At 37.1% G+C, this 22,884-nt stretch overlaps 2 protein-coding genes across 9 annotated transcripts; one reads left to right on the top strand and one right to left on the bottom strand.

Annotated features, from left to right (window-relative positions):
* Positions 1-363: 363 nt before the first annotated feature.
* Positions 364-4,574, bottom strand: RPL9 (ribosomal protein L9). Of its 3 annotated transcripts, none has more exons than XM_006209755.4 (8): positions 4,520-4,574; positions 4,039-4,085; positions 3,835-3,950; positions 3,178-3,273; positions 1,954-2,086; positions 1,038-1,118; positions 702-816; positions 364-454 (listed from the first exon to the last, which is right to left on the bottom strand). In XM_006209755.4, exons 2-7 carry the CDS (start codon positions 4,082-4,084, stop codon positions 710-712), a joined length of 579 nt encoding a protein of 192 aa, XP_006209817.1. In that variant the 5' UTR covers position 4,085; positions 4,520-4,574; the 3' UTR covers positions 364-454; positions 702-709. The 3 variants fall into 3 exon arrangements, with proteins under 3 accessions (XP_006209817.1, XP_072801116.1, XP_031543043.1); XM_072945015.1 differs by lacking the exon at positions 4,520-4,574 and adding an exon at positions 4,448-4,503; XM_031687183.2 differs by lacking the exon at positions 4,520-4,574 and adding an exon at positions 4,320-4,446.
* Positions 4,575-4,656: 82 nt separating this feature from the next.
* Positions 4,657-17,297, top strand: LIAS (lipoic acid synthetase). Of its 6 annotated transcripts, XM_072944976.1 has the most exons (12): positions 4,657-4,803; positions 5,764-5,936; positions 6,910-7,003; positions 7,616-7,696; positions 9,533-9,689; positions 9,776-9,833; positions 11,289-11,417; positions 13,061-13,206; positions 13,857-13,927; positions 14,622-14,733; positions 15,415-15,549; positions 16,646-17,297. In XM_072944976.1, the coding sequence occupies exons 1-12, from the start codon at positions 4,759-4,761 to the stop codon at positions 16,696-16,698; spliced, it is 1,254 nt and encodes a 417-aa protein (XP_072801077.1). In that variant the 5' UTR covers positions 4,657-4,758; the 3' UTR covers positions 16,699-17,297. The 6 variants fall into 6 exon arrangements, 5 of the variants coding, with proteins under 5 accessions (XP_072801077.1, XP_072801091.1, XP_072801098.1 ...); XM_006220256.4 differs by lacking the exon at positions 15,415-15,549 and having other exon boundaries at positions 4,659-4,803; XM_072944989.1 differs by lacking the exons at positions 6,910-7,003; positions 9,533-9,689; positions 9,776-9,833; positions 15,415-15,549 and having other exon boundaries at positions 4,658-4,803.
* The last annotated feature ends 5,587 nt before the right edge of the window (positions 17,298-22,884 follow it).

The raw sequence follows: 22,884 nt of genomic DNA, 5'->3' as shown, positions 1-22,884 counted from the left end.
AGATTATCAGTTTTGTTTCTTTTTTTAAAAGTATCAAGGACTAAGACACAGGAGTAAATGGCAAGACTAAGAACCGTGGACCACAGCAACTGTATTATGAATACAAATTAACTCCATCTTCTAATTCTTACTAAGGCTGTATCACTGTTTCACTTCCCAGGTGCTGTTTCACAAGTTACTGATACACCTGTCACTAGTACCTGTATTCCCCTTGCCTGAAATACCCTTAATATTTCTTCAAAACCAGACTCCTACTGTCTCACTAGAAAAAAAAAACTATTTGTTATTGTTCTTAGCACACTAGAACTTACTTAACTGCTTACTGACCAAATAGTTGGAAACAACAATCAGTTTAAGAAAAAGTCCCAATCAACACAGCTTTTATTTATCCTTAAGATATTACAAATGAATCTGAAGAGTCATCTGGCATCTTCCTCTTTCTGTACCCGGACAACTGTAAAAAGAAATGAAAATGTCTGTAAATCTCCATCAATATTCCTGCCTGGAAAAGTTGTATTCTGAATAAACCTAAAACACACTTTAAGATTATGAATTATTGGTTCACAGGAAAAACATATCAATTCTCTTATTTTGCCAAATTTACAGAATGCAACTCTCCATTTTCTGCCATTACAACTCCAGTTTGAAGTTTTTAAACCCCCCCTAAAGCAGTAATAAAACTTATAGACACAAGAACCTACCTTAAATATTATTCATCAGCCTGCTGAACTGTTCCTTTTTCAGAAACATAGATACCATCCAAAAATTTTCTGATATCCTTGTTTTTAACTGTCGTGGCTTGCTGAATCAAAGCAGCTAGAAAAGTGAAAAGGATAAGGCAATTCTTCATCAGCCAAACTCATCTAAATAAAGTATTTTATTATATGCTATACTTAAAACCCAAGAATCTTTGGGATAGCTTTTAACTAGAGTCCCCTAGTTTTAAAAAACTCACCAAGTGAACATATACCACATATTCAACTACAAGATTTAGATAAAATTTTGTAGGTATAATTAGGCACAGTAAACATACAAACCTGAATTTGATACCAGTTCAATGTCGTTTCCCTCAAGAACTAACTCATCTTTCTGAGCTTGAGATACTGAACAAGCAACACCTAAAAGGGAAGAGAGCATTTGCAGTGTCTACATACAGATTTGTAGAATATTTAATTTAAAAGTATTTAAGTAGCAATTTACTTCACTTAATATTCTACACACCAAATGAAACTTTAAAAAAATAACAGAATCTGACTTACGTGGGCCAAAATCTTATGTTCCTTCTTGGATGAATCTCTCCAGACTGATTAAAGACTATTACTCAATTAAGGAGTTATAAGATGGTATTCAGCTATTGATTTAGCTGTACAAAGCTTTGTATCCAGTCCTACTTCAACTGCAAATATTTGGTATCCCTCAAAGCTTATTTTTTTACATAAGGATTAAGTGTTGTTGACCAATGCTGACAACATGTAATATTCTTCTAGAACTGTGTACTTCCCATCCCTCCCCACTTTAATGGAATCAAAAAGCATCGACAGCACAAATTTTCTAATGTTTCAGTATTAATTATGTATCAGACAAGAATTATTTTAAGTGTATTTCAATTTTAAGTCATGTAATCATGAGATGTTTCCAGTTGTACCGATCAGTAGAATGAGCTACACAGAAGTTATCTGCCCCAGGTTGACAGTGAGAGCTTTGAACCCAGAGTCTATGTCATTAACTACTATTCAAATGGTCTTTTATTAGGATTTCAGTTTACAAAACTAAACACAGCTAGCTATCACACCTTGCAAACTACCCCAATATGTAAGCCTTCAGGACTCAAAATTGGTATAAATATGATATGAAGCCATAATCAAATAGATAATTCTGAAATAAATCTGGTTTATTTATAGCAAATTCCAAATATCAGCCTTTAGAAGTAGAAAGAAAATTTCTGAACCATACCTGGCCTCATCCGAACCCTGCGAATGTATTTTTCACCCAAGAAATTTCGAATTTCAACAAGGGAACCATTCTCCTGAATAACGACGTTGATGGGGAAGTGAGCATACACAGACCTCATCTTGTAACGGAAGCCCTAAATTAAGCAAATAAACCATGAGCAACGCTGAGAAAATTTTAAGACAAGAAAACAAAAACCAATTTTCTTCTCTGAAAACCAAGTAGTTGTTCTTTTGTAAGAAACATTTACAGTTATCAGTACAGTCTCCCTCTCTACCTGGTAAAGGATGACCAAATCTCTAGACGTTATCAACGGAGACTTACTTAAATCTGCATCACAATCGCCTTGTTAACTGTGCTTCCCCATAACTGACTCTCCCCACCTTGTTTTTAGCTGAGGATCTTAAGGTCAAGTCTTCAGCCATTCTGGTAAGTTATTCAGTTTTCCTGGGTAAATCCCATGTATATACATTATTAAACTGTTTTTCTCCTGTTAATCTGCCATATGACAATTTAATTCTTAGACAGCCAGAAGAACCCTAAAAGGGTAGAAGAAAATTTCTTCTCCAACAAAGGAAATCGAAATTGTCCTCACAAAGCACTCACTGTCAAGGTTTTGTAACAGTATTATCTACACCAAGCTCTACAAAAATTGTGTACCTAAAAATGTTTGTCTCCCCAGTCTAAGGAAGCCTGTATTTCACTACCTCCTACGCCCACAGTAAACAACTGTATTCCTAAGAAAGGAGAATCCCAAAGCCCTTCATCTTGGGCATTAGGCTAATGTACTGAGTTACTAAGGTATGCAAGAACTGAAGAAAAAAGAAAAAGACAGCCCGGCTCTAAAGAAGCTTAACCTGGGGGCAAGGGGAAACATTGAAGGATAAGATTATAATGAAATTAAGTACAAGGTGCCATTATCAGGTGCGCTCTAGAAGGGCAAAATTTTAAAGAAAAAAAAAAACCATTTCAAAAGTCACAGCATGAACTGTATCTTAAAGGCTGGGGGAGGCGTGGAGAAAGAATAGTGACCTCAAATGTCTTTAGGGAAATGGACAGGGAGGATCCCTAGAACAGGCCCTAGTGGTGAGAGGCACTTAAACAATCTAAGTGTTACATTTTCTATTTTAAAAAACACACCCTGAAGATGTGAATCTTATCTGTGTGGATAAAACACCATCAGCATACTATTAAGACTATGAGACCATTTGGGCTTAATCTGCTTACCAGTGTAACACCCTTGATCATGTTCTGTACATGACTACAGATAGTGCGAACAGTAGCCAGTTCTTTTCTATTTCCCCACCACTTGTCAACCCGGAGCTGAAAAAGGATAAAAATGTTAGAAAATTCTTTCCAGTAACAAACAGGCTATAGATTCTAATACTTGCCCTAATTAAAGCCCATGATTTTCAAGGGGAAAAATATCAACTACACATAAAGCCCTCAATACTCAAACATTTTTCTTACTATACATCACAGGTACACACTTTCACAAAGAAATGACAACCCAGGAACACTGATTTTTGTTTAAGTTGCATCAAACTTCACTTCTGGGAAGCTAATACCAGGTTTAAAAGACCTACTGGGATGTCCCTAAGATTCTTATAAAACAACCAGGAGAAAAGTAAACTTAACGTGTAACAGTATTAAGACCTGCTACTAATGATGGCTGTAGTACTGAGCATTATACTCTGTTCAGAATTTGGTTTCCCAATTTCTCGAAAGCAACAACACTGATACTAGCTACAATTCCGGACACCAAATTTTAAGCTAAAACATCGAACCTCAATTCTGTGCATTTTTAAAGCAGCCAAATCTGATGCTCTTAAATTACAACCTTCCAAACAAGCATCTGAGGTGTCAAGACAAAAACAAACTCACCCTCTTCTTTTTCTTTCCAAGGAGACTGAGTTCTACATTGATGTGATTGAAGTCCCTCCGCAGGGTGCCTCTGGGGCCCTTCACAATTACTGTGCGTCCCTTCAAAGTGATGTCGACTAGGAGAGAACGTATTCGTGAGACCTCGGAATAAGGTATAGAGGATGTAATAAAGATGCAAGAAAATGAAAACATCAAGTCTCGTACCATTTTCTGGAATGTCGACAGTCTGATTGCTGAGAATGGTCTTCATTCTGAAACACAAACACCTAGGGTAAGAAGGACGCGCAGGACCTATTTTCGACCAAACTACCCTGCCCGGAACTCCACTCCCACCGGAGACCGGCAGGGGGAAAGCCCGGGGAAGATGCGGGAGGACCACCACGGAGAGCGGCCCCGCTGCGCCCTGGCCTGGAAGCAGCAGCTCTAGGCGGGTATTACGAGCCTAGTGGGCGAACTCCCGTTCACAGCAACCCTACCAACCCGACCTGGCAAGGCTGAGGGGCGGCGGGTAGGCCTGAAAACCCAGTACAGGGCTCGAACCCCAGCACCGCCAGATTCATATGGCGCTCGCCGCGCGGGGGGACCACCAAGACAGAGTTTCCAAAGGCCAGACCCGCGCCGCTGGCTGTCCCACAGCCGATGGCTTCAGATTCCTAAAGCCCACCGATTACAGAACCAGCCTCACCTCGCAGTAGATGCGGCAAAGAGAGAGCGTCTTTCGTCATCACGTTCTTGTAGCCTGTATGAGGCCTGCGTATGGCGTCATAAGCACGCGACGCCACTGAGGCCCAAGCAGCCAATCGCGGAGTAGCTCAAGTTCCACTGGGTCAGTCAGGTTGTCTGTCATAAACCGAGCGACGGTTTGTCCTTCTCTTTTCCCGGGAATTAGTGATTGCTCAGCCCTGTTAGAGAAAAGACAGCAGGATGTCTCTACGCTGCGGGGGCGCCGTCCGCACCGTGGGCCCCCAGGTGAGCGGCGGTGCGAGTAGGATGAGGGCGTGGGTGGGAGGGTTCTTGTCCCTTTAGATCACCCAATAATGCCAGCACTGAGTGTTTACTTGTAGCCAGGTACCGTTCTAAACCTTTTTTTCATGTGGTGTCTCACTTAATTCTTCCGATACTCCCATGAAGTAAAATCTCTGGCGTTGGTTTGTCTATAGGTCTCTCTGGCCGGCACTGAGAGCTTTCTTGCTTTATCAGTGACTTGTACTCTGTATTTACTGAAGCACTGCAGTGAGCCCTCCAAGTTACTACTTTATGTTGGGCTCTTCCTGTGTACTAGACAACACTGCGGGCGATTAAAACACAAATATGTGCTCTAGGCCTGAGGGGGAGACATGGGCAAGTACAGTGACAATCGTGCAGCACCCTAAATGCACCTTTTTTTTTAATTGTTGAAGGTTCTTTTGCGTTACAAGTACTGACTCTTGAGTGTTACAGTATTTTGCCTGTCTTGTACATTGTGTATTCAAATCTAGAAGCCGATGTCTTCCTGTAGTCAACAAATATATATTGAATGACTTCCTTGTTCAAACACAGCATGTAACCTAGAAAATTAAAACGTTAGGTTTGGTTTCCCAAAACTCTTCCATCTTCTCCTGTATTTGCAGTTTGAACTTGAAAGACAGACTTTTAGTACCTAAAAGGGTTATATTAAAATGTGACATGTTAGCCAGTTCCAAAGGCTTCCAAATTTATTCTAAATCTAGCAGGACATGGTTGGCTCCCATTCTCCTTTAGATTTGGTTTGTTCCCCTTAGGTCCTCTTTAATCTTAGATTCTAAGCTCCTACACAGAGCTTGTAAATAGTTTGACATAATTTCCGAATCCATGCTCTGATTTTACCCTAACTTTTAGTTATGAAGATAGGTTAAGACTAAATTATTCCAAACGCCACTAAATAAATGTCATAATGATCTCTTTCTTTAGGTATTTGGAAGTTATTTACACAGTCCAGTCAGAGCAGTAAGTTCCTTGCCAGATAAAAAAAAGGAATTTTTACAGAATGGACCAGACCTTCAGGATTTTGTGTCTGGTGATCTTGCAGACAAGAGCACCTGGGATGACTATAAAGGAAACTTAAAACGCCAGAAAGGAGAAAGGTAATTGAAATTTTGAGATAATTACAATGTCCCAATTCCTTCATTGTGCATTATTTTTAGATTAACCAAGCCCTTGAAAATATTTTTAAACAGCTTGTTAAATTTAGCTAAAAATCATTAGAAAGAAGTAATAACAGATATAGACTGAACAGGTAAGTAGGTGAAATTGTTGGAATCCTTTTCTTTTCTCTGTGCCTTCTGACAGTTTTTCTTAACCTTCCTAGGGCTTAGCCATCCTATACATCCATCTCCCATTTTCCATCCAGCAACAACTTTCTTTAGAGAGCAAAGATTATCACCTTGCTGCTAGTCTATGAGACTTTGATAAGTTTTTTAAATACATTTTTTTATTGTTGCTAGATGTTATCATCTAACTTACTGCTTCTTCTAGTCATTGTACAAATTATCTATGGATAGCTTGCTTTAATTTAAAAGAATGATGAGAGAATTTCATGTGGAGTAAACTGTTTTGAGAAATATTTTACCTGACAACTTCTAGATCACAAGTGGGTGGAATTCAAGGGGAACCTGAGGATACATAGTCTTCCCTCTAAATTTCAGATTCTTTCCATTTAATATCTATCAAAATCTGGAATGCAGAGCAGAAATTACACTTGTGGGATCTCTCCTTACTCATATTACCCAATGGGGAATGAGATGTTCAAAACGTCCTCATTTTTTAAATTTGGATGGTGTTCTTTGTGCCTTTGCATAAGGTAGACATGAGAATAGTTAGATATTCCCTGTATGCGTGTCTCTGTTAGACACAATTATGGGTGTTTTCTACAGTGGTTTAAGCAAACCTAAATTTGATTCTCTGTTATTACTCCTATGGCAGAAATTAAAGGGTTAATCCAGGATTATGCTGAAAAAATTCTTAACTAGAAATTGTAATAGAGGAAGGTAACATCAAAGCTGTGTGATTATTTGATAACGTATTTGTTAATGCATAATTATATTTGGTTTTCCTCAGATTAAGACTACCTCCATGGCTAAAGACAGAGATTCCCATGGGGAAAAATTACAATAAACTGAAAAATACATTACGAAACTTAAATCTCCATACAGTAAGTTGTCAAAGGGTTAAATATCCCTCTACTAAGAGCCATAATGTTACCATATATGTAACTTAAAAATTAGTAAAATATGTACCTATAACAGCAAGGAAACTAAACAAAGATGTTTAGTAATATGTTATTCTCAGTAATGGTAATACATTTTAAAATTATTTTCCCTGTGAAAGAAACAATTAATTGTATTTCTTACCTCTCACCAATAGTACAAAAAAATTTTTTTTTCTGCTGCTTATGGAATGGGTTTTGTTTGTTTGTTTTATATCACAAATTAAGTACATTTCCCACAAATTTGTGGGGAAAAGTATATTAAATGTGAAACATCATATACACAATCTCAAATGTTTAACTGTTAAATCACTTGAACAGTTCAATATATACCCTTGCAGACCTTTTTCTTTGCACATGTAAAATAGATACAATCATATAGTTTTTAATTTAAGCATGGAATCCTAACACCTATATAGTTTCGCAGTTTAATGGCATTTTTGAATAGTGAATTTCTTCATATATATGCTGTAAAGAATGTAAATACCTGATCACTAATTTGCTCAATTGTTGAATATTTTTTCAATCTGATTGTATTCGGTTCCCTTTTACACACAGGTGTGTGAGGAAGCTCGATGTCCCAATATTGGAGAGTGCTGGGGAGGTGGAGAACATGCCACCGCCACAGCCACTATCATGGTAAGGCCAGCCTCAGATTCTAAAGCTTTAGTCTACAAACTGAAAGGAAATACTTTATGTCTTTCTCCTACAAATGTGCATTATGAATCTCTGATGAGATTTTTTGGTTACATATGAGTTTATAAGAAATGTGGAAAAAAATCTGACAGAATAATCCAGCCTGTTACGATTGCACCCTTCTCTGCATACGTCTATTGTGATTCTTCCCTCTACCTGATAGTTAATTGTATGCTGCCTTGAGATCGCCATTCTATTAATTTTTGGAAATAGTGTTCATGATTGCTTAAATTGTTATTCATGTTGCCCCCAAATAACAAGTGTTTATTTATCTCTCTCATGGGTCTTTCAGTTGACCTGTGTTCAGTAGATCTTGACTGGGCTAAATTGGACTCCAGGAAGTAGGTTGGGTTCAGATCTACTCTACAGAGCTTTCTCTCATTGTTCCAGCAGCTCTCCAAGGCATATTCTTAACATGGGAAATGGAAGGAGCACAAGAGAGCAAGCCAACCATCTAAAGCACTTTTGAGGCTTCTGCTTGGTCATGTCTACTATCATTCTGTTAGCCAAATTAAGCCACATGGCCAAGCCAGACATCAATGGGGGTAGAAGCATAAGTTCCCCAACCAGTAGGCTGGCCCTGCAAGTTACATGGAAAAGGGTGAGATGTAATCTTTATATGGTGGAGTAAGAAGTGGGATTAGCCATTCAGTCTACCATATTTACTTACCCATAGGGGTTTGGAGATTGAGGTAGTGGGTTAAATCTAAATTATGTGCAACTCAAAGTTCCTGCTTGCCTGGGAATATCTGATAAGCTGTTGAGTTGTACCAGCAGGAGACTATTTACATGAAGAACTGAGGATTGAGGATTCTTATGAGATAGAGCTCCTTCTGGAATAATACAGAGCTGGCCATAGAGCTTATCCAAGTTATACAATGTCAATTCTTGAAGAAAGGAGTGGTTCTGAATACTCCGTGAAGGGACTGTCTGGTTTCATCCCTTGCCCAGTCCCCTTCCCCACTGTTGACTCATTACTGGTTCCTGAGAAGACTTCATTGTTTCAGTAAAATTCTGTGAGACATTGGCCCTAATTACCCTTGGCGCATTGGCCCTAATAACCCTCTGAGAGAGTTAAACATAAAGGGGAAGAATTGCTTTCTCCTCAGTCACAACCCTTCCTGTGGAGCTTTGAAACTCCATTGGCCCCAGAACATATGCAGTGGCTGTACTTGGCCAGGGGCAGAGCATCGTAGTGACCTGTGGTGGCAGAAGCGGTGTCTGGAGAAACAGCAGTATGCATAGGAAACAGATTATAAAGTTTTTATGTGTTTTCTATTTCATCTTTAACATCTGGAGCTGTGCCTTCTGTTTAATTTTCACAGGCATCTGCATGTTGGTGTGTTAATTGAATATTTTATTCCTTTTAAAATCCTTTTTGTTAGTATTAAATAGATACAAAAGAATCTTTATAGCTTATTAGTTTATGTGTAAGTTATAAAGATTACCAGTACAACAGACACTGACACTCACCTCCAGTTTGAGAGTAGAACATTGGTCTTATCTTTGAACCCCTCTGTGCATCCCTTCCCAATCGCTTCCCCTTTTGAAAAAGGGAAAATCCTTAATGCTGCTTTTAATTCTGAGCTTATCATTTCCTTTTCTTTCTGGTTTTACCATATATGTTTGTATTTCTCAACTATATTGTTTAGCCTTGAATGTTTCAAATTTCTTACAAACAGAATCAGATTGTTCATTAATTGCAACTTTATTCTCTCAACATTACATTCTTCAGGGTCATCTGCTTATTTGATTTAAATTGTAACATCTCTGTTCTAGTTGATGGGTGACACATGTACAAGAGGTTGTAGATTTTGTTCTGTTAAAACTGCAAGAACTCCACCTCCACTAGATGCCAATGAGCCCTACAATACTGCAAAGGCAATTGCTGAGTGGGGTCTGGATTATGTTGTCCTGACATCTGTGGATCGAGATGGTTAGTGTGTCATCATTGCCTCTTCCAGAAATTGGCTCTTACTAAGTTGTGATGTCATCTTAAGCAGTGGACTCTCTTGTTTATAGATATGCCTGATGGGGGAGCAGAGCACTTTGCAAAGACTGTGTCTTACTTAAAGGAAAGGTACTTGTTTTTGCATTTGCTTGTATAATTTGAGGACTTTTTCTGACTCATAAATTCATTTTATTTAAGGTCTTTACCTTAAAGCAGTGGTTATTAACCTTTTGGGGGGTTATAAACCCTTCTGATAATCTGCTGGAAATTATGTAGCCTCTTCTCCAGAAAAAATATATTGAAACATACAGGTCCGTATTTGCAGAAATTTTAGGGATACAGAAGCACAAACTTACTCATGGACCTTTAGTGCACAGAACCCCTCCTTCATATTTGAGTATCAATCTAAACTTTGAGTAATTTTATAAGAAGGGTAAAACTGCAATCTTTCTAGCACTGATTTTAAATAAATAATCATCTAGAAGTAGTTAGGATAGGATAAGCTCGCGTTGTTAGAATATGTAATCTCGATATACATGTTATCAACATTGGTAGGCCCTGGGAATTTTACCCATAACCCACATTTTATTAATATTTAATCCCATCTATTTAAAAAGCATTAAAAAAGGCATTTATGTTCATTTCCTACAGCTTATTACTAGTCTAGCACCTAGCACACTCAGTAAATGTGTTTTTCAGTGACTCTCCAATATTTTCTATGTTTTTAATAGTTCATCTTAAAAAATTTTGTTTCCAACCCCCTAGATTGATTTCACAAACTACTAATGGGTCTCAACTTGTAGTTAAGAAAACAGTGAGTTATAGGGTGTGTATGTGGTCCTTTATACATTTGTTCTCTCATGTTCTTTCATGAAACAGCTCCCCAAAAAAACTTGGCAATTGGGTTTGTGAAAAAATTTGTCAGCTGTCCTGGTCATTTCTACTGCTTGTCAAAGGGAACAGCTCTATGACCCAGTTCATATTTTAATGCTTGAATGCATAGATATATAGCCAGAATATAAATAGGAAGATTAATGTTTAGCTTGTATTTCATTTAAGCAAAGCTGATGACTCAGCAACTCAGAAAGTAGTTTTTAAAGACCATAGCACTTGTGAAATACTTGCCTAGAGGAAGGGAGGAGGGCACTATTTGAATTTTAAAATAAATCAAAGTTAAAGCAATCAGCATTCATATCCACATAAGAAATATCCCAATTTACTTTCTAAAAAAAATTATTTTATATTTAATGTTTTAATATTTATATTCTAATTTCTTTAATTTTATTTTTTAATACCTGCTTAATAAAGTTTAAAAGTATATGATCCCAAAATTTATTCTGATCATTATTTTCATGCAGATGTATTTTAACCACAATGTACATATTATTTGATGTTCTAGGTTTCTTTGTTTTAATTCCATTTAACAGTTCATATGTAAACATTTGTATGTTCATGCTGTTCTTGGCAAGGTTCTAAAGCTTACTGTGTTGAAACTGATACTGAATGGGTACTGGTGATTTCTATTTTAAGCAAGTTACGTCAGTTCTTTTCCTCAGTGTGATACTTCTCTCTTTTTCACCATAGGAATCCAAAAATTCTCGTGGAGTGTCTCACCCCTGATTTCCGAGGAGATCTTAAAGCAATAGAAAAAGTTGCTCTGTCAGGATTAGATGTATACGCACATAATGTAGAAACAGTTCCAGAATTACAGAGGTGATTCCATGTACAGAGTGGTGTTGGGAAGGGTCAGAATCTGCTGTATTTCCTCACTTTTTTCAGGGGAGAACTTTGTAATTGACTTCTGTAAAGTGAACTTTCTTTTTTAAACAAAAACAGTGTGTATCTGTTAAAGAAAAATCAGAAAATGTAGCCAACCTAAAAAAGTGTGTAAATATCACCCATAATATTTCTACCCAGTAATATCAATCACTAACATCTAAGTGTATATATACTTACATATTTATATGTGTGTATGTACTTAGGTACACATATATAGTGAGCATCTTTTTTTTCTTTCTTTTTTTAAGTATCATAATGCAAATGCCAATGCAAATTTGCAAATGCAAATTTTTTACAAAGAACAGTTTTCAAAAAGGAAGAATTATGCAAGAGCAATTGCTTTGATTTTAGTTCTTAAAAAAAACTTTAAAAAATGCATTTAGCACTAATATATGCAATAATCGATGCTGAAGAAAAACATGTAGATGTATTTTCAATCTCTTTTAAAAAGTAAATACTATGCTTTCTTACTCTTCCTAATAATTTTAGAGGTTAGGAATAATTACAGATTGTTATTCCACATCAATGACTATATTCATATTTCAGAAAAATGAAAATTTTCAGGCAAGATTAATACATTTATTTTCATTATTTTAATAAAGCATTTGGTGGTGATTTTATGAGGTTCTACACATTATTCTGTGTCATAGAAAGAAGTATGATAAACAATAACCAGCATTTCCACCAAATCATAAGTAAACATTAGGGAGCATAACAAATTCAGTGCAGAAATACTTTAAAAAAGTAGTTACTTTCCTATCAGTTTTGTGGTTATTTTTAAATTCATAAATTTGTTTCCTCTCTTCCCTGTGAACTGATCCCTGATTAAGAATGACAACCATAGCAACAAGTCAATTACACAAAATAAAGGTGTGTTAGAATTCAAATGAATGCTGGTTTAAACACCTCATCGACTTTCTGCCCTTTGGGCATTGTTGCCATTTAAACCTTGATGGTTTGGCCCCTGTTGAAGTCTAGCACACAGCCTGTTCCAACCCTATCACTTCTCATGATACCACCATAAGTGGATGCCAGGTTCTCTGGTTTCATTTAAGAAACACTATCCTTTCCAGTGAAAATTCCAGAATCGTGCATATTTACCTAAGTGATGTCGATGTTGTATACACACCAGCAGAGGGCAGCTTAGTCTTTAGAAAAGAAATGAACATGAAAGTTGCAGTTGTCTGAAATGTAGGTTCAGGTTCAACAGCTTTTTCTTTGTTCAGTACTGAGATTTTCTTCCACTTTTTTCCCCTTCTCTCTTGACTGCTGCTTGTAATCACTTACTCTCAGCTTCAGAACTCTGGTTTCTCAGTGAGGAATTTATAACCTGAATTACTTTCATTCTAGTTTTCTCTGCTCCAGGCTTTAAGTCTTTAAAGCCAGCAGAGCTGGGGGCCCAGTGAAGCCTTATTTTCTTTCCTAAAGTAACAGTTGGTCATTTGTGCACAAATGAACCATATGATATAACATAATGTCTAGAATGTACTTTTCTGGTCTTACAGGTTGTTTGCATAATTACGTACTTAGTTGAGCTTGTGGTTATTTTTGCTGACAACAGTCCTGCTGTTTTCAAGGAAAGTTCGTGATCCCCGGGCCAGTTTCGACCAGTCCCTACGTGTACTGAAACACGCCAAGGAGGTTCGGCCTGATGTAATTTCTAAAACGTCTATAATGTTGGGTTTAGGTGAGAAGGATGAGCAAGTATATGCAACAATGGAAGGTAAAGACATTTAAAAATGAAAACTTTTCCACATAATTTGAGTAATAGTAGAAATCCCATTTTAAAGGACCTGTTATGCTTCCTCCATAGTCTCAGTGAAAGTACCGTAAGAACGAAGTACACAGTGTGTAGTTATAAACCGCAGCATAAAAAGGGAAGGAAGTATGTTTTCTTAGAACTTGATGGACTGATGTGCAGGAAGATCAGGATATGAACTTTGCATCCCATTTTATTCCCTACCCTTTTACCAAGTAAAAACATGATTTGTTCACTTTTCTTATTCGGTCATCAGACAGCTTTTGAGCACTAGCCAGGTACCAGGAGCTCTGGCGAGCACTGACAGTTCACAGACTAGAAGGTTCCAGGTTCCAGGACTTTGAGGGAGAGCCTGCTACTGCACAGTCACGTGATGTGCTTTGGACTTTGCTGATCCTTAGTCCATTAAGTCCACTTACTTTGCTATTCTTGAGCTTCTTAAATTTTAAAATATGAAAACTTATTTTACCTGAAGGTCCTTGGCCAACCTGTGGTTATTTATTGGTTCAAGAGTAGTAAGTTCAAATAGTAATTAAAAGCTGCTCTTTACAACAGTGCATGCAGGTAGCTCTGTGAAAACACCTGCTAACGCAACATGTGCTCTTCTCCTGTAGCGCTTCGTGAGGCAGATGTGGACTGTCTGACTTTAGGACAATATATGCAGCCGACAAAGCGCCACCTTAAGGTACAGCTACCATGAATTACCAAATGTTCATTGGTAATTTGAATTAAATCTTTATTTTCATAGCTAAAATTAAGAGCTGCTGACTTTTTAGTATAGCGTTCCATGTATCTTTCCAAGTTCCAGTTTGCATTTTATTATCTGCATAAAGCAGCTACACTGGCACTTACTTCCCCCAAAATTGTATGACTTAAATAAACATACCGAAAAAAAGTTTTTTAAGTTGGGAAATTGCATTCATTCACACTTGGTGACCTTGTGATTTGTTTTAGAGTTATATGAGAGCCAGAGGTGAAGTAAGAAAGAAAAGTCAGTCTTCCTATCTCTATATTGGACATTTATTCATTCATTCAAGAAACTCTTCTTAAGTAGTGACCATGTACCAGACACAGTGCTAAGCAGAAGATCACAAGATGAGTAACAGTCTTGTCCTCCAGAATCTTACAAGCGTGACTAATTCTTAATTATACCTGTTAGTCAATAAAGGAATGATACAGATGTAATCTCTACGGATAATCTCATTTTCCTTTTCTGTCTTTTGGAATAGCTAATATAGTACAGAATTGATATGTTTCCCCTCCTTGCTAATTCACTGTAATTACGTTCTGGCAGAGTGGCCAACAAGTAGATTTTCTATAGAACCAAGGTGATTTAGGAAAATTCTGGAATCTTATCAGAACCAAATCTTCAAATCTAGGTTGAAGAATACATTACTCCTGAAAAATTCAAGTACTGGGAAAAGGTAGGAAATGAACTTGGATTTCATTATACTGCAAGTGGTCCTCTTGTGCGTTCTTCATATAAAGCAGGTGAGTTAGACTACAGGGGATGATTTTATTTAGACCATAGTTTTAAACATTAAAATTAGAATAGCTGTGACTGCCTTTTGTGGTAGGAAAAAAGGCTTTTTCTGGAGCATCCTTAAGAGCTTTGCACCATAAGTGTCTATTTGACTGCATTGCTGCTTGCACCATTAATGTATTTGTGTTTTTCCTCCTAGAAGCAAAAGAAAAGAAATCATAAGATTATTTTCTCTATAGAAATGTTTAGTGTAATTTTATTAGCTACAATGCTATTTTTTACCTTTGTAATTTCAGCTCTTCTTTTAATCAGTAGCTTGAGCTGACTTATGAAAATAAAAGCCTTTTCCAAAAGATAAAAAGTCATATGATAATGCCACCAAAAGGTCTGTAAAAACATATCTGAAAGTTGAATTTAATCCAAAAAACATTTATTGTGTTTCCCTTGCTGATTGGACTTAATAATTATAATTGTTTGAAAAATAAACAGCTGGTTATTTTTTGGTTATGTCTAAACTATGTTATTACTATTAATGATCTTTTAAATGGCTGTATTACATATTGAGGTCTAAATCATAGATATGTTTAATTAGACATAAATTCTATTTGTAAAAATTAATGTTTAAGTAGTAGTAATATTCATTGTGTTCCCATAAAGAAATTGAAGACATTTTAATGTACTAACAACAGCTTATTCTAGTTATGAAATCCAAGAATTTGATTCAACACTGATTGACAGGATGTGGGGACTTTGGAAACCAATAATTATAAGTGACTTATTCTTCTTTAAGCAGTGCTGCTGGCAAACTAAAAATGTATATAAAGGTTAGAACCAACATCAGCTTCCATAATGGTTAAAGTAGAATAATATCATTTGAAAGGAGTTTTTAATTTTTGTTGGGTTTTTTACTGTTATTTCGTGTTGAGGGTTTTTTGGTTTGGTTTGGTTTTTGGTAAGGAGAATTTCTAACATTTATGAGGAAGAGAATTATGAACTCTTTATTGCTTTTAAAATTACTAGTACAAGATCAAATTATGGAATGTAGAGCCTTAGATTCAGATGATCTATTAAGATCTGATAATACAGTTCTACTCCTATCAGACGTCGGCGAGCTCAGTGTAGGGCAGCATGGGTTACTCGCTCCATTACTTGGCTAGGTTATGAGCCTTGGGATTCTTGGTGATTGTGTACAGATACAATCATTGCAACTCTACTCATATATTAAGATGACAAAAAGTTCATCAAATTCCTCATAAGGTCAGTGCTGAGCTCTGCCAATAAACATTGAACCATGCTGTAACAGTGATAGACTAAATGGAACCCTACTGACCTGAAAAGTGATGAAAATGCCCCACCCAAGCAGCTAACTTACTGCACAGACACATCTTACAGGATAGAGAAAAAGCAAGTCCATTATAAATGAAGAGTTCTTGCTTCCCTAAAGGGGAATAAGCTAAAGAGATTCCATCAGATGAATCTGCTCAGCTGCAATGAGGTCTGCGTTATAAACATCAGTCCAGGCTAATAACGTAGCAGAATTGCTCTCTGAAATGAATTCTGCCAACAGTAGTACTTTGTCAGTGATGAGGAATAGATAGTGCTCATAAAGTGGAATAAATGTACAGAAGCACTGCATTGATACAATAGGGTCACCCTTTATAATATTGAGTTACTAGAAAGAATGATATTAGAAACTGTATAATAAAAAAATTTTTTAAGAATAATGACTAATCATTATGGTTGGGGAAAGGGTCAAAGATACAGGGGATGTATAAGGTTAGAAAATTATTGACATTGAGATTTGAGAAGAGAGAAACACCAGTAAATACGGAAGTCTTCTTTAAAGGGGAACACTGAAGTATAATTATTATGAATTGTACTTTAAATTGATAGTAATGTATTTTTATTTTTCTTGAATAGGTGAATTTTTCCTGAAAAATCTAGTGGCTAAAAGAAAAACAAAAGCCCTGTAACACTTAACAAGATGTTCAAGATCACAGAAATTTTTAAAATGTGATTCCAGTTGGTAACAGAGATGATGGTAAAATGGCTAGACTTAGACATGTCCAGGTCTTTTTGTTTTAAGAAAAATGTCAATAAGCTATGCATGTTTAATTATTGTAATTCATCTATCTTTTAACGTATCTTCTTTGTCCCAATAAATAATTGCTTGTTATGATATAATCATAAACATCTTCGTAAGAGTCTGCCATTAACAGTATAATTTTAAAAACACATTAAAAACTTCTAGAAAATCTTTTAAGCCTCTGTTACCTATGCATCATTGTCACATTTCATTTCTGAAGTGACATACTGTGATGAGTCAATATAGATTGAGACTATGATCAGTTTGCTTATAATTCGCATATGTCCTTTGCGTAATAGTATAACATCATTGGAATAATTTAGAAAAGCTTAAGAGTTTCAGGGTTGATTCTTCGCATTGATATGACTAATTTAGACCTACAAAATAATTTTATATTGATTCCTTGTTGAGAATCTCTGTGAAACCAGGACCATGATGTTGTCCAGGATGGGGAAATAAAACCTAAGAATAAAATATTAACTCTCACTTTATAGTAGTTTACTACATCTCATGCACCACTCATTTTATTCCTCGTATCACTCTGGTGGAGGTGGTTGTATTCTGTGATGGTAATGACCTGAAGGATGAATTTCTTTCCTAAGTACCAGAACTCAAATTCATCTTTTCACTCTGAATCCTTTTTTTGTCCTATATCTCACAAAGGAAGTATTTAGGTGGGAATGTTGTAAAATATGTAATGTGGGTAACCAGTTCTGTTTTGAATTTTTAAATATATAATTAATTTTTAAAATAAAATGTGTAACTGAAAATTAGCTATCTTTTAATTTAACTCAGGAGAGCCATATATACTCTGACTCACTTTCCTTATAGATCCTAATAAATTTTACTGTGTAAAATTAACACCATCAACTTTAAATTTTAACATCTCTAGCAACTACTCTTCTTAAAATTTATTATTTTACAGGAAAAGTGGATTACTTTTCAGACTGGTTTTGTAACATAATCTGATGTTTCCTCGTTTTGCACAGTGTGGGCAAATGGTATTGAAATATTTTAGTAAAAGAATCATTTTGTCAAGCGGAATTTTCATGGAATCCCAATGTAAAATAATTTAAATGGCATTTTATTAGGACAAATGTATGTTAAACATTCAGATTTGTAACAACTATACATAAAAATAATGAATGATACAATTAAGCTATTTTGATACAAATGTGAAATTGAGAGTCATGGATGACATTTGCCATCTTTGTCAGACCTCAGTGGTCTACTTATCCTTTTGTTTTTGATTACATAGTATTGAGAAAAGTTCTGACTGATGCAGCTAAGTATCAGTAAATTAGTAAATATTGGTAAATTTTTAAGAAATTAAAACATCTAGCAGTCTCAGGATACTCCCCAGTTAAATTTAATCCAAAAACCTGAAAGAGGCTTAGCAGGAAATATTCAAAGTGGAATCCAAAATAGTATCTCCAGAATTTGTTGTGCATCCATTCATTATTGCATAACTGACCATTATACCAAGACTAGAATATGTGACCAGTTGCCTGGGTCTTGCTGGACCTTTGAATGTGGTGAACATGTGCTGTAGAGGTGTTGTCCCTTGCACTACTGCGTAAGAATGGACAGGCTCGAATTTGAAAAGGCAAAGGTAGTGCTTCGACCTTCCTCAACAATGATGCATTAAGAAGTGCATTTAGATGCACAGACATGGCAGGAGGCCTATACAAAATTTCTTGATTGGGCAGCACACGTTAATGCATCAGTGGTCTCCAATGTGTTCAAATTTGGCATGTGCCCATTTTAGTACATCTGATCGTTTTCTTTCTGTAGCACAAATGGCATTTTTAAGAAAGTGAAAGTGACAAATGTGCATGGTTTTTAAGAAATCGACTAGTACAGGGGTCCCTGTCCCCTCTCCAACCACTGAATCAGCCAGCCCTGACACCCAGTTCCTATTTGGTGAATTAATATCTTTATTAATGAAACCAGTTTGAATAGGAGTTTCTCTTGCTTGAAGCCGAAAGCATCTTGATTTTTAGAGATAGTATCACTATTATTACATTAAGAAACATGAGCACCAGTGACCTTAGGCAAAAGAGTGACCTTAGGCAAAAGAGTGAGAATAACACCCTAAGAAAGATTTGGAATGTGAGTAGAGCAAAATAGCAGGAGCAGCAGCTGAGAGGGATGTGAGTACGTGCCCTTCTCCCCCTGGGCACTCCCAGCCACTCAAGCTGCGCACACATATTTGAACAGATGTTTGTGCTAATAAAATACCATTTTAATTATTTTTACTGGGCTTCTGTGAAAATTTCATTTGACAGTCATTCTCTTGCTAAAATTTTGACCACCACATCTTAATTTTCAAGAGCTCTTCTCTGATTATTCTTTTTCTTTCTTTCTTTTTTAAAATAGCATCCTGTTCTTGTTTCATGGCTACAGGTTCTTCCGTTTCTCTCTAAGGATAATTAGTGTTTTGAAGTTGTGGTTTTCTGCATTGAGCATTGTCTCTGTTTCCTTTGTTTGTTTTAGTCTCTGCCTTTTGTGTTGAAGGCTTTCCTTCAACTCCGTGGCTGTGCACTTTCACACTAAGTGATGAGCCACTCCAAAGCTGTTTGGAAGCTGGGGTGGAAGGGCTATGTAACTAATAGAGTTTCACTGTAGAGTGTTTAGGAGGTGAGCTGGGTTTCTCAATGAGTGATTCCCAAATGTCAGAATTATTTCCCTAAAGTCATTCGAGTTTTCAAAATAATTATAATCCTCAAGTCTTCTGCCTTGAGTGTTATAAACTTGGCTTCTGGCTTTCTCAGAGCCAAATGAGTAAAAGCAAGAGGGTAGGGGAGTGTGGGTCTCTGTTCGGTATGCAGGCTTTTATTTAAAGTTCCCTTCTTTCCAGGGAACAACACCCTCCCCAAGTCCGAAGCTTTCTGATTCTATTCCTCCTGAAAGTAAACCTCTAATGTCCCATGAGAGTAAGGAGTGGGAAAGATAGTTTCTTGGTGTGGGGTAGGGTAGAGACTTGGGTGCGTTTGACTCTTCCTTGTACAATCTACTATCAAAGTCCCCTGTTTTTAGGCCCACACCTAAACCCCACCTCTTGTGGTATGTGGTGCCTCCAATTCTTGGGATCTTCTAAGGGGCCAATTACGTACATCCAGAAGGCAGTTCCTTGTCTGAGCACTGGAGTTTCTGCTTGCTTTTCTTTATAATAAGTTACTTAGCTTTCCATTGCTCTCCACCTTCTGAAAATTGGTGGGCATTTCTCTTCTACCGGTGCCTCCTTTCCCATTTTTTGTCCTTGTCAGTTTATAGCTTTCTTATTCCTTTAGTGCCATTTTAGGAAAGTTCAGAGAGAATGAAAATAGTGCATATGTTATTTCAACACAGATGACCAACAGTCCAGACAGTGCTCTGACTTGCTGGCTTTGCTTTAGGGCAAACTTGAAGATAGCTAGTGTTGGACTTAGAATGCATAAGGCTTTGTTTTGGTGCAGAACTGTACTTGTTGCTATAGTTCTCCCTAAACAGCTGAATCAGTTTCTTTAGCAAAGAACCCTCCCCTACTCCCACCTACCTTTTTTCTCCTTGACCCTGAGGGCTGGGAAATGTAGTCACATGGGTGTAAATGCCAGGATGTAAGTCATTGTGCCTCTGAGGTGGTGAGATGAGAAGGTTGACTGTTCAAGTTAAAGACTTAGGGTTAAGGCCCCAGCGTGTGCCCCTCTCCCACCTCCTTTTGGATAGAGCTTCTGCTGTCCTGCTGGGCATGCTTCCTTCTCTGGCCTTCAAACCAATGTTCCAGTTTATCCCTCCACCCTCCCCTTCCCACCCTGGTAACTGTAGTTTGTTTTCTATGTCTGTGAATCTGTTTCTGTTTTGTAAATAAGTTCATTTGTGTTGGGTATTTTTGTTTGTTTGATTGGTTGGGTTTTTTAGATTACACATATAATTGATATTATATGGTATTTTTCTTTCTCTTTCTGGCTTCACTTATTATGACAATCTCTTGGTCCATCCATGTTGCTGCAAGTGGCATTATTTTATTTTTTATGGTGAATAGTATTCCATTGTGTGTGTGTGTATTATATATATGTGTGTGTATGTGTGTGTGTGTGTGTGTGTGTATTACATACTACAATGGCTTTATCCAGTCATCTGTTGATGGACATTTAGGTTGCTTCCATATTTTGGCTATTGTATATAGTGCTGCTGTGAACATTGGAGTGCATGTGTCTGTTTTAATTAGCATCCCCTCTGATATATGCCCAGGATTGGGATTGCTGAATCATATGTTAAGTCCATTTTTAGTTTTTTAAGGAACCTCCATACTGTTTTCCATAATGGCTGCACCAAACTAGAGCAGCCGTCTTGAACTGTGAGATAAGAGACTTGTGTCAATGGTGGCAGAGCCCAGGTAAAGAAGCCTGAGCCTCTGGTGACTACTGAAGTGCCCTGGACCTCCATGTGTGAGAGAAGTACATTTCTGTTCTGTTTAAGACACTTATCTTTTTAGTCTCTATTGAGCAGCCAAGTTTAAATACTAACTAATGTAATTTGTAAGCATGTTTATTCTAATGCCTTCAAAATTAATGCCTATTAAAATTAAGAAAAATGTATATTCACCTAAAATAATCTCCCATGTTACTAGCGGTGTATTGTAAATGCACGTCTACAATGAGTAGTCTCTGACCTATATTCAGGGAAAAGGAAGGGAGGAAGGGAGCAAGAGGGCACTGTATCCAACCTATCCTCTGAAGTTTAAAGGTCCTTTAGAAGTATTATTTTGCAAGACTGGCACTAATGATATAGTTCTTCCTGAGTTTTTGGTCTAAAACTTTAATACAGTGCCAGTGTATGAATAAACTAGATGGTAATATCTAGTTTGGGGCTGCAAGCTCTAGAAAGCTAGTTTCAGTCTCTTTAGTGTAACTAAGTTAATATCTTTTTTTTTAAGAAAGTATATTTTAAAATGAAAACCTTCAGTGATTCCATTTACCATTTTAATCATTTTAAAGTATACACTTCAGTAGGATTAAGTATATTCACTATGTTGTGTAACCACTGGTATCTCCATTTTGACAATTAAATGAAGCCCAAACTTTAGCCTGAAGTTCAAGGCTTTCTACAGCCTCTCCTTAGTCTAAACTTCCAGTCTTCCCCAGCTATTCCTCTTCATGGTCCCTTCAATTCCAAGCAAAAAAGCAACTTGCTTTTCCCTAGAACCAGTCTGAATTTTCCTGCATACATCTTTTTGCTCCCATTGCTTTTGACACAGACTGCTCTTTTGACCCACCTTTCCCTGCTAAGGTCATGTCTATTATAAAGGCACACCTCAAATACCAACCTATCTCCAGAAGTCTTCCTGTTTTCCTTGGCAGGAGTAAACTACCTTTGTACCCACATGGCATTTACGGCTATTTTCATATTTGCTCATGTGTCTTAGCTTCTCTGCAAGATTGCTGTCATTCATCTATGCCCTCCATTTCCTAGCACCTCACAGCATCTGCCTTATAGTGGGTACACAGACACCCAATTTGAAATAGTCTCAAACGTGAGAACAAGTGAATTTACATAGGAAACTAGGCCTTATTTTCAGTAGTTTGTCTGGAACCCTCCCTGCTCTTCCCCATCCCTAGACCCCTGCAGAACCTCAGACCCCTTTGTAGTAGGTGGGAGTCCCAGGGGAGGCGGGGAGGGGAAGGGCATGTACTCACGTCCTTCTCAGCTGCTGCTTATGCTGTTTTACCTTATCCGTCATCTGATTCTTCCCCTGGGATGCTATCCTGTCAGCCTGCTTAAGGCCACATTGCTCCCTGTAGTAATACCTCTGAAATTAGGATGCTTTCAACTTCAGGTAAGAAAAGCTCGTACTTCATCTGTTGGGACTTTGAGCACGTTACTTAATCTTTCTAGCCTTCTGCCCTCCATCTGAAAATGAACACTGTTTAGTGTTACTGATTAAAATACATCACCTACTACTGTTTCCTAAACTCCAGTCAAAGGCCTTACATGAGGAATAGATGAGAAGGTGCACCTAAAGGGCTCAGCAGAGTGCCTGCCCTGTAAGTCTGTGTTAATTACTGTACTCAGTGATTCCAGAGTCTACATG

This window comes from Vicugna pacos, chromosome 2 (assembly GCF_048564905.1).
Source record: "Vicugna pacos chromosome 2, VicPac4, whole genome shotgun sequence".
Taxonomy (NCBI): Eukaryota; Metazoa; Chordata; class Mammalia; order Artiodactyla; family Camelidae; genus Vicugna; species Vicugna pacos.
The sequence above is the reverse complement of the archived record's forward strand: the minus strand, read 5'-3'. Positions and strand labels throughout refer to the sequence as shown.

Excerpts from the sequence above, each read along its gene's own strand:
- RPL9 (XM_006209755.4), bottom strand. The coding sequence starts at position 4,084 with ATGAAGACCATTCTCAGCAATCAGACTGTCGACATTCCAGAAAATG. Across the intron at positions 3,951-4,038 it reads TGTCGACATTCCAGAAAATG|TCGACATCACTTTGAAGGGA; the intron begins GTACGAGACTTG and ends GTTCTCTCCTAG. Across the intron at positions 1,119-1,953 it reads CAGGGTTCGGATGAGGCCAG|GTGTTGCTTGTTCAGTATCT; the intron begins GTATGGTTCAGA and ends CTTCCCTTTTAG.
- LIAS (XM_072944976.1), top strand. The coding sequence starts at position 4,759 with ATGTCTCTACGCTGCGGGGGCGCCGTCCGCACCGTGGGCCCCCAG. Across the intron at positions 4,804-5,763 it reads TCCGCACCGTGGGCCCCCAG|GTATTTGGAAGTTATTTACA; the intron begins GTGAGCGGCGGT and ends CTCTTTCTTTAG. Across the intron at positions 11,418-13,060 it reads ACAGTTCCAGAATTACAGAG|GAAAGTTCGTGATCCCCGGG; the intron begins GTGATTCCATGT and ends GCTGTTTTCAAG.